At 36.0% G+C, this 11,128-nt stretch overlaps 1 protein-coding gene across 1 annotated transcript in view; it reads right to left on the bottom strand.

The window, feature by feature from the left end:
- Positions 1-406: 406 nt before the first annotated feature.
- LOC106464143 (hydroperoxide isomerase ALOXE3-like) overlaps positions 407-11,128 on the bottom strand; it is a 52,978-nt gene continuing 42,256 nt past the window's right edge. The window contains exons 11-16 of the mRNA XM_022391823.1: positions 8,321-8,381; positions 7,955-8,060; positions 7,234-7,325; positions 5,389-5,565; positions 4,080-4,234; positions 407-1,990 (exon numbers count right to left, since the gene is read on the bottom strand). Coding sequence (XP_022247531.1) covers positions 1,876-1,990; positions 4,080-4,234; positions 5,389-5,565; positions 7,234-7,325; positions 7,955-8,060; positions 8,321-8,381 — 706 coding nt within the window. The 3' untranslated portion in view covers positions 407-1,875. The remainder of the gene's footprint in view (positions 1,991-4,079; positions 4,235-5,388; positions 5,566-7,233; positions 7,326-7,954; positions 8,061-8,320; positions 8,382-11,128) is intronic.

Raw genomic sequence — 11,128 nt, 5'->3', positions numbered from 1 at the left:
TGATGTAAAACAGAAGCCGGATATCAATTTCGAACAACTTTAAGTAAACGTAAAAAAAATATAAACCATAAAGACATCAACTAGATGATGTAAAACAGAAGCCGGATATCAATTTCGAACAACTTTAAAAACATGTCTTTATTTTCTGAAACGGTGGGAGACAGTTTAAAGTTGTCATCCTACAACCTACGCATGCGTTTCTTTAAAAAACATTATTGTTCACACGTGTCAAAGTAACAACGATAATTAAGAATAGAAAAAAAAAAACACATACAAGTAGGTGTAAAGTGTAAGTGATAAAATGAAAAATGATGTTTCAATCAAAACACTGACCAATCTTTAAAAAAAAAAAAAGACTAATGCAATAATTGTTATTTGGTTAACAAAACTAAAATAACTCCTCGACTCGTCTGTACAAAAGTCAGTGAACAAATATTTTTTTTCTAAAATTAAAACAGCATCTACAAAATATTTTTACACAACAACAACAACAACAAAATACACGTAGATAATAATACAATTTACATACCAAGTGCGTTTGTTAAAGAGTTTCGAAAATAAATTGAAAATATGTTTTATTTACTTTTTTAATTATGACGTTTCGGACAGTGGCAACCCTACTCGAAAGTTCTAGTAGTTTCCCATGTAAACTTTTCATATTTAAGCCTAATTTATGTAAAGTTCCTATGACGTAAAAATGATCATCCAAATTGATGTCTTTATTTTCAACATATAACAAATATTATCCCCAGACTGCATAAATCTGTTCTTCATTACTATATGAGAAGTCACAAGAAAACGTCTGTTTATTTTTACATGAACGTAGAACCTATAATGTGGATCTACGCAATCATTCGTTTTTGAAACTAATTAAGAGAAATACAATAACACATTAAAGTGGTAACCACAACACACTTTCAACAAAAACATAAGATAAAAACAAACTTTCTTTTCGTCAGTAATAAACAGCTTGGACACGAAACTGTTGATTTTTAGGAAGACAGTTGGTAACAATATTAATTTGATGGATCACAGTTTGAAAACGTCTAAGTCTACATGATTCTAAAATAAAATATTACACTAAGAAAACCAATAATATCGTGAGATAAAGTTCAAGATGTATCACAAAAATGTTAAGTTAATGGTATTGATGCTCTTAAGCCAAAAAAAAAACCCATCAGTATCTCAATATAGTACTTGTTATTCAGTTCGATTGAATAAGTTTGGAAAATAATGTATTCGTAATGACCTCGTTATCTTCAGTAACAACGTATGTACAGGTGAACGAAAGTGATATTAACTAAAAAAATCAACAGGGATTTATAACAAAAAAGTTTTAACTGGTTGACTTTTGACACGTGAAGAGCAACATGTTTCTCTCTCTGTATGTGTACTTTATTAGATATCGAAGATCTACTTTCAGGACTAGGGACACTAAATACCAGTTTCAGGAGTAGGGACACTATATACTAAAGACCAGTTTCAGGAGAAGGAACACTAAATACTAAAGACCAGCTTCAGGAGTAGGGATACTAAATACTAAAGACCAGTTTCAGGAGTAGGGACACTAAATACTAAAGACCAGTTTCAGGAGTAGGAACACTAATACTAAATACCAGTTTCAGGAGTAGGAACACTAAATACTAAAGACCAGTTTCAGGAGTAGAAACACTGATACTAAAGACCAGTTTCAGGAGTAGGAACACTAATACTAAAGATCAGTTTCAGGAGTAAGAACACTGATACTAAATACCAGTTTCACGAGTAGGAACACTAATACTAAAGACCAGTTTCACGAGTAGGAACACTAATACTAAAGACCAGTTTCAGGAGTAGGAACACTGATACTAAAGACCAGTTTCAGGAGTAGGGACACTAAATACTAATTGAGTTGGGCACAATGGAAGGATCCAACCAAGGATAAGGAAAATCCTGGGATTCACATCTTCTATTTATTTGTTCATGAATTTCGTGAAGTTCTTGGCGAAACCTGAAAAATAAATCATCTTTCTTTAAAATACTCGATTGAATGTAAATGAATTTTATGACAGATTAGAAAACAATTTTAATATTACGCACCTCCCCCTGAATGCCATCAAAACACACACATACGAGAGATGTCTAGAAAGAAAAAAAAACAGGAATTTTACTTTATACAAGTCAACCATTCCAGCAAGAATACACAAGTCATGTTGAGGATGTGTGCAATAAGATATTACTTTTCTCTCAGTATTGTACTCGTTAAGTCTGATGCATTTCCTCAACCGCTTCTTGGGCTTCGTCTTGGTAATTTGGTATAGAGCGCTTGTGGTGAGCGAAGTCAATTGCTCACATCTGCTTTAAGAGCACAAGTTTTTTTGTTTTTTGAAAGTGTTGTCTACGCAGACCACCCCCAACAGACCCTAAATAAGGAAATCACTAGCTATGTGTGGGTTAGGAAAGAACTGTCTCGTCCACCTCAAACTACCAGTTATGGCTCTCAGACTTTATCACGTCCCTGAGTAATATTTGGGCAGTGTAAGGATATTAACATGTTAATACAACCATTATTCAGCAATTTACACATACGAGTAAGAAAATCCTGCTTACTTTGTGCATCGTGGATCACAGAGGGCGAGAAAACTATTGGGTTCAAGTAGAAAGAGCTGGTTTAAATTATGAATCATGTAGTTCTTGAAATCGCCCACCATATTCTAGTGATGTAAGTTTGACATTTCAATTGTACTGGTACGATTAAAATTATGTTTCTCAGAAAAAAAGTATAAACATCAGTCATGATCGGTTCGTTCAATGATATTAATGTCTCAGTTTATAAGATGATTTGTGTCAACCAGGCAAACAGTCTAAGGTATCATCAATTTACAAGTCCATTAGCTTCGACCAGATGAATAGTTCAAAATGTCTTCAATGTATACAAAGGCCATTAGTTTTAACCAGATGAACAGTCCAAAATGTCTTCTATGTAAAAGAACCAATAGCTTCGACCAGATGACTAGTTCAAAATGTCTTCAATGTATACAAAGGCCATTAGTTTCAACCAGATGAACAGTTCAAAATGTCTTCTATGTAGAAGAACCATTAGTTTCGACCAGATTAAACTAGTTCAAAATGTCTTCAATGTATACAAAGGCCATTAGTTTTAACCAGATGAACAGTCCAAAATGTCTTCTATGTAGAAGAACCATTAGTTTCGACCAGATTAAACTAGTTCAAAATGTCTTCTATGTAGAAGAACCATTAGTTTCGACCATATGAACAGTCCAAAATGTCTTCTATGTAGAAGAACCATTAGTTTCGACCATATGAACAGTCCAAAAATATTTTCAATTTACCAGACCATTAGCTTCGACCAGACCAAAAGTCCAAAGAACCTTATACACCGTGTAACTCAATCCACGGTAATTAACAATGTCTCTTATACACCGTGTAACTCAATCCACGGCAATTAACAATGTCTCTTATACACCGTGTAACTCAATCCTCGGCAATTAACAATGTCTCTTATACACCGTGTAACTCAATCCACGGCAATTAACAACGTCTGTTTTACATCGTGGACCAAGGAAGAATGCTTTATAGAAAAAATTCAAAACTTATGTTTCATTTCGATCGTTATAAACACTCAATTACCACATCTTTGGAGGCCCGGCATGGCCAGGTGGTTAAGGCACTCGACTCGCAATCTGAGGGTCGCAGGTTCGAATCCCTGTCCCACCAAACATGCTCGCCCTTTCAGCCGTGGGGGCGTTATAATGTGACGGTCAATCCCACTATTCGTTGGTAAAAGAGTAGCCCAAGAGTTGGCGGTGGGTGGTGATGACTAGCTGCCTTCCCTCTAGTCTTACACTGCAAAATTAGGGACAGCCCTCGTGTAGCTTTGCGCGAAATTTAAAAACAAACAAACAAAAAACACATCTTTGGAGGATTTTAAGTTTTGTAAGTAATTGGGTCAAGTACTTTACATTGTCCTGTAACGTGTCTGGTAACTTTAATCCAACTTATTTTTAATCACTCACGAACTCTAATTAAATATTTATTTGATTGGTTATCTGTGGGTAAATCTGTCTATGTATACTTACTCTTCGGCTGCTCGAACGCTGACAGGGTCAAATAGATACTGCACCTCAAAATGTCCCAGAGGTTTTGTGCCACCAGAACTCAACAATTTGGTGATGACCATAGTGTCAAGTGTAATGTCCTTGCTTGGAACATACGACACGATATTTCTTGGGACCTGAGAAGAAGGACAATCAAATAATTTTCATTAGATAAACTTAAAGATAGCTTAAGCAGGACAAAGATTCATCACAATTTCATTGAACTTCCATAGGTTTTTCACAACATTAAAACGTTTTTTTCTTATTGCGAGTTTCTGGCTTCATATCCGTAATTGTTATCTTTTATAGGGAGGCTAAAACAACAATGACATATCAATGTTAGGGTTACTATGACATTTAACCTTCATCGTGAGGCTAAAACAACAATAACGGACCATTGTTAGGATTACTATAAAATCTAACTTTCATGACGAGGCTAAAAAAGAACAATAACGAATCATTGTTAAGATTAATATAAGATTTAACCATCACGTGGCTAAAACAACAATGACGCTTTAGTGTTAGGGTTATTTTAAACCTTTATGGCTGCTCACAAACACGTTACTCGTTATATTTTCAACCAAAATCATTGAGATTTATGAAGTTTCCTTGAATAAATAAAATATAGCTATTTTTCACACAGAACTTAAGAGATACGTTATATCCACAGGTACAGTATTTAAATTTAAATTATTGTTTTATGTAAAACGAAAGCAAATATCGTGATGATGAAACAAATTCACAAAACAAATCTTTCTCAGTTGCTCCGATATTTAGTAAATTATGTTATGTTATATAAAGTTTTAGCCCTAGCTTGTGTTCCCATTTGTCACCAAACACATACAGCTTACGAAATTCCAAAGTTGGTGAAAATGACTTAACCATCATATAAATATTAAAAATATACACACTAATTTTTCACTTAGTGGGCGTATCTTCACGACATTTGGAAGTTTATAGTAAACTTAACAATATCTACAATATGGACAGTTTATGTTAAACTCGTGTAGGGGTAGTAAAAATACCTAAAATAGGTAATACGGGACGAAAAAATGTCACGTGATACGAAGAAGTGAAGACCGAGACGTTATTTAAATATTTTCTTTTGAAGTTATGAAAGTAAAACTTATAATGTTACAACTTGACTTATTAAGTACATTTTGACGCCAAGTTTACTGACCTATATTGATAATAAAGTAATTTCATTAAATTTTGAATATAAATATGTAAACTATACTCCGCGAATTGTTGAAAGTTAACCACATTTGTATAAACCTCCAATCTACTATACCTTATCACGAGGTATTTCACCAACCAACATGCCTGGATAATTCGGAGGAAAACTGTATTCTTCATATTGTTGAAAGTTAGCTGCGGAATGTCCTACACTGCAGGTTGTGATTATTACTGTCATAGTGTCCACCACCTCCTCCGCGGTTCTGAACATTCCAAACCGCCCTGGTACACCCTAGAAAGATATATGAATATATATGATCATAGCGATGAAGTGAGTGTAGAGATGGGTACAATTTGTTTCTTTATTTTCAAGTACATTATTTGTTTGTTTGTATTAGAGCAAAGCCACATTGAGGAGTGTCCACCGCGGGGAATCGAACCCCGGATTTTAACGTTGTCAATCCGAGAACCTAGTGCTATCCAACCGGAAGCTATTAATCAGAATTTCTTTCCCGCCTTTTTATTAAACGTTTATACTATCGTTGGTTTGTTGATAACACTTTCGCCATCCCAAGTTTATCAGTTTCTTGACCATCACAACAGCTAACACGAATGTATAAGATTTACAGTAATAGTCGATACGGCCCCCCAGTGGCACAGCGGTATGTCAGCGGACTTACAACGCTAGAATCCGGGTTTCGATACCCGTGGTGGGCAGAGCACAGATAACCCATTGTGTAGCTTTGTGCTTAATTACAAACAAACAAACAATAGTTGATACGTTTTTAGACACATTAACAATGGCAAGTTCGAATGTAGAAGGTTTCATAAAATACGTTTCTAGGTGTTTATTAATTAAGGAGATTTCACACGTTAAAGAATTGTAAAACGTTAACAAATGTTTAGAAAAAAAATGATTTTTCAAGTAGTATAGTAATAAATATTATACGTTAAGTTTATAATCCAAACATTCTTGCACAGCTTACTCAGTAAAATAAAGTAATGTGCCTAGTGGTTAGGGTACTTGTCTGGTGTGGTCTGGTGGTTAGGGTACTTGTCTGGCGTGGTTTAGTGGTTAGGGTACTTGTCTGGTGTGGTCTGGTGGTTAGGGTACTTGTCTGGTGTAGTCTGGTGGTAAGGGTACTTGTCTGGTGTGGTCTGGTGGTTAGGGTACTTGTCTGGTGTGGTCTGGTGGTTAGGGTACTTGTCTGGTGTAGTCTGGCGGTTAGGGTACTTGTCTGGCGTGGTTTTGGTGGTTAGGGTACTTGTCTGGTGTAGTCTGGCGGTTAGGGTACTTGTCTGGCGTGTTCTGGTGGTTAGGGTACTGGACTAGCAATCTGAGGTTCGAATTTCGTCTCCGAGCATACTCGTTCTTTTAGCCGTGAGGGCGTTATAATGTGACGGCCAATTCCATTATTCGGTGGTAAAGTGTATCCCAAGAGTTGACGGTGGGTAGTGTTAACTAGCTGCCTTCCCTATAATCTATTCTTTCAAAATTAGGGAAAACTAGCCCTCAAATAAGCCCCCAGTGGTGTGTCTGCGTACTTACAACGCTAGAAACCGTGTTTCGATACCCGTGGTGGGCAGAGCACAGATAGTCCATTGTGTAGCTTTGTGCTTAATTGCAAACAAACAAACCCTCAAATAAACAGTAAAGTAGTCAGTCTTAACAATTTTCGACATACAGCGAAATCCAGTGCACCAAAGCTAATTACTTTTTTAATCATCCATAGCACGTCACAAAATTCTTGGATCTATATTTAAAATGTAAAGGTTCCTTTACGATGCGTAAGGGGGGGGGGGGAATGTTTTTGATTCTATATTTCTTTTCTCAATGTTCAGTTATATTAATTTCGTCTTTCAAAGTTACTGAAAGAAAGGAATTCGTATCAAGGAATTTATTCATTTATTTTATAGAAAAAGAAAATTATAATTATCAAAAAGACCACAGCACACGTACCAGAAGTCCAATTCCTCCATTCTTTCTGTCTTTAACCAGTTCGGCTCTCCATTGTTGGAGTTCACTGTCTTGCTGTATTTTCTCAGGTGAATCTGAAGTTGAGAAGCACAAGACACTAAATTAAAAGTATTGTTGTAATTCTTAAGTAACAATCGTGTATGTTAATATTATTGTTATAGATCACGACAACATACTTCAATCAGAATGTTATGAAAAGTAAAAACGCTCATACTGAAAGATATATCAATGAATAAACACGTGTTATAGTGTTACTGAATGGAGTAAACATTAACAAATCAAATTGTACCACAAAACAAGTAAAAGAACATTCAGGACGCCGAGTTAAATAAAATGAGCAATTCAATGATTAAATATGTTCTTAATGGCCTGATGAACAGTAACCGTTTTTATTTAAAATATCTTTAGAATGTTGTGAAAAAAAAATGAGAGAAAAATTTGAGAGTCTAAGTTATTGGTCCCTTGGTGGGACAGCGATGTGTCTACCGACTTACGACGCTAAAATCCGGGGTTCGATCCCCCCCCCCCGCAGTTGACACATCGTGGCTTTGCTCTAAAATAAACAAGTAAAAAAAAAATAGTAAAATCCGTTTATATTGGTCATACCGCAACTCAAGTTTGATATATGTTCTTATTATAAAGACACAAGTTAGCAATAGCAGGCTTAAAGGTTTCATTGAAGACTGAACAGAATACGACTTACCATAGTAATACTTTACGATTTTCGATACATATCTGTGAATTGCATAATAGATTGCTAGAGCGTCATCTCTGTAGGGATAATTAGGCAGGACGTCGGGCTGGTTTACCTTCGAGATATGTACATACAGATAGTCAATCGTCATGTTGTACATAATGTACACTTAGTATCATGTTGGTTTGGTACATATAAATAGTTAAAATGTACAACACGATTAATGTACAGAACCAACATCGATACTAATCGGTACATATAAATAGCAAATAACTCGAAAATGTTTGGCTAATTATTATTTAATTACAAGACAGAAGTTTCTGGTATAATATGTCGAGTATAAAACTACAAACTTCTGATCTGATGTTAACTTACACCTCTCGATTTCAACTCATTCGGAAGGACACCATTCCGATCCATCCTCCAGTTTCTGAGCCTACAGAAGATGTATTTAAAAAGAAAAACTCTATCAGACATGCGTGTAATTCTACACTTCGGTTCAAGAACACCGAGAAACCACTTAAAGTACTTCAATTAATGGGTTGTTACAGAAAGCGTAACAAAATAAGATAACACTTGACAGTTGCTTTTAGGTAGTTCGAGGATAACAGTTTGGTTATTTGGTTCATCTGTACGTCTAAGAAAATTAATAAACAACTTATAGTTATCAATACAGCATAAAGTAAACGCCTGTTTGTCTTGAAGCTATGAAAAAATTGTGCTTTCTCACTAATTGACTTCGCTTTGCAAGTCGGGCTCGGCCTAGTGGTTAGGGTGCTTGGACTGTACATCCGAGAGTTCATGGTTCGCGGGACTTTGTCGCACAAACGCGCTCTGCATTTTGTGGTCTAGATGCGCTCTAAGTGCGACGGCCAAAACCTACTATTTGATCACACAAGAGTATCTGTCCCCCGGCGGGACAGCGCTAAGTTTACGGACTTACAGTGCTAAAATTTGGGGTTTGATTCCTGTCTGTGGACGTAGCAGATAGCTCAATGTGGCTTTGCTCTAAAACAAACAAGAGTAACTTTGAAGTTAGAGGTGAGCGCAGTTGACTAGCTACTTGTCCGGTAATCTACCAGTTTGTAGCTTTTCCTCAAAATCCTGAAACAAATTTACTGTCCCTCCCCTGAGAAAGAACTTAAGCATGAGTTTAAAACTTTACAGATAGAAGCTACGGTTAACTTAGTAAGTGTATGTCATAAAACCCTTTTCTACATTAAAACTTACGATGTTGGGTTAAGTCTAACGATGACTTAAATACAAATAGAAATAATATCACGATCTAACGTAAGCGTAATTAATTGTGTGTTTTTTTTCTTCTTCTCCGAAACCGACTTTCAATAAATGAATAAATATGGCCAATTTACACCTCGTTCAAAATGTTTTTATCTCATTCTCAATCGTTTCCAAAGCTGGTCCAGAATTACCTTTAGCAATGATAGATTAGAGGGAACGCAGTTAATGTTCGGTGAAAGGGATTCGAACCCACGATCCACAGATTGCGAGTCGAGCGCCATATCACTAGACAATGCCAGGTCCCTGTCAAAAAAAAAGTCTGTCCCCATTATAGGATCGTGGAAATTAAAAAAAAAAATATTTCATTGTTTCTTCACAGATGTTTTTTTTAGATGATTGTAGAACTAAATATTGAGTGCCTTCAGTATTATATAGATTTTGAAGGTTGTCATTTTGAGTATATTGTACAGGTTTCCGAAAAGTCTAAAACCATAGGCACTTTAACGGATTTTACAGTGTGTGTTCCACATGCTGTTCTTGTAATTCGAAACAAGTTTGGATTAACAGTAGGATTAACTCGACCTTCTCCCGCTTTGACAGCACCATAATTAGTCACGTATCTGAAAATAAGATAAGATGCAAATAATTTGTGGTTCTAGATTTTTTGGGGAACCCTGTAGATACGTATACAGATTTAAACTACGGTAACCGACTTTTGTGGTCCCCCCGTAGAAGTGTTATCAAGTCTGTACTATGTTTTCTCCAGAAATTTTAACCTGACACGAGTATTCGGACCTCCCACGCCTTTACAACAGGGGTAGGGAAGAACGAAGATTTTAGCTCACACCATAGCAGGAAATACCAATATTAATACTTTAGAAATGTCGTCAGTTTGGCTCAAACATTTGCAACGTTAATGAAGCAACTGGCTGTTGAATTGGAAAACCAGAAACTTTAGAACTGGAATAAATACAAAAGGCTGACTGATGACAATATCCACAAACTTGAATGTTTTGTGAATAGTATGTAATATATGTTTGAAAACAGCTCTTTTTCCACGACTACTTTCATAAATAATTACAAACAAACTTCATATATAGTTAGTCTGACCACACATTGACTGCATACAGAATCTGACTAATAATATAACTCTGAACATTTTTCCTACTGATAATCTGACTAACAAGGAGCGTCATTTCAAAAATGTAGGAAGGGGAGGTAAAAAAGGCTGATCTCGCGTGGGCTCCCAATTCATCTGAGGGTCCTACACTATATGTTGATCCGATCTGACGAGAAGCGTCTCAGAGAAACTGCCATTTGGTACCTCTTTCCGAGCTTGAGGGGGCAGACGCCCTTGTCACCACCAAAAAAAAATGACGCCCTTATGAATAAAACATTACTTTGAACCTTTGTTTTTCAGGTAGTCTGACTAACAATATTACTTTTAAACTTTGTACAATGAGTCTGGTCACTAAAGTTCAGGTTTAGCCATCTCTCATTTCGAACTAGTTGACCAGAGGGAAGGTAGCCAGTCATCAACAACCGGCGCCACAAGGGCTTTGTCTGATTCTTTGAACTAAAAATCGGAATTAACTGAAACTTTTATAACGCGTCCATGGCGGAAAATGCTTAGTAAGAGCAATGGTATCATATATCGAACCCTGGAACGTCGATCCGCAGCCCGATACGCTAATTACAAGGCCACTCTGATCCAATTTCAAGAAAGAGACATACAAACTATTAAAATCATAAATAATATTCAACGTTAAACTGTTACACAATTAAAAACATTTTATTTAGGCCATAGATAGGCCTAAATAAAATATTTTTAATTGTGTACCAGTTTAACGTTGAATATTATTTATGATTTTAATAGTTTGTATGTCTCTTCCTTGAAATTGGATAGGAGTGGCCTAGTAATTAGCGTATCGGGCTGCGGATCGA

The sequence above is a fragment of the Limulus polyphemus genome, unplaced genomic scaffold, assembly GCF_000517525.1.
Source record: "Limulus polyphemus unplaced genomic scaffold, Limulus_polyphemus-2.1.2 Scaffold1569, whole genome shotgun sequence".
Classification (NCBI taxonomy): domain Eukaryota; kingdom Metazoa; phylum Arthropoda; class Merostomata; order Xiphosura; family Limulidae; genus Limulus; species Limulus polyphemus.
Note: the sequence above shows the minus strand (reverse complement) of the source record. Positions and strands in the feature narration are given on the sequence as shown.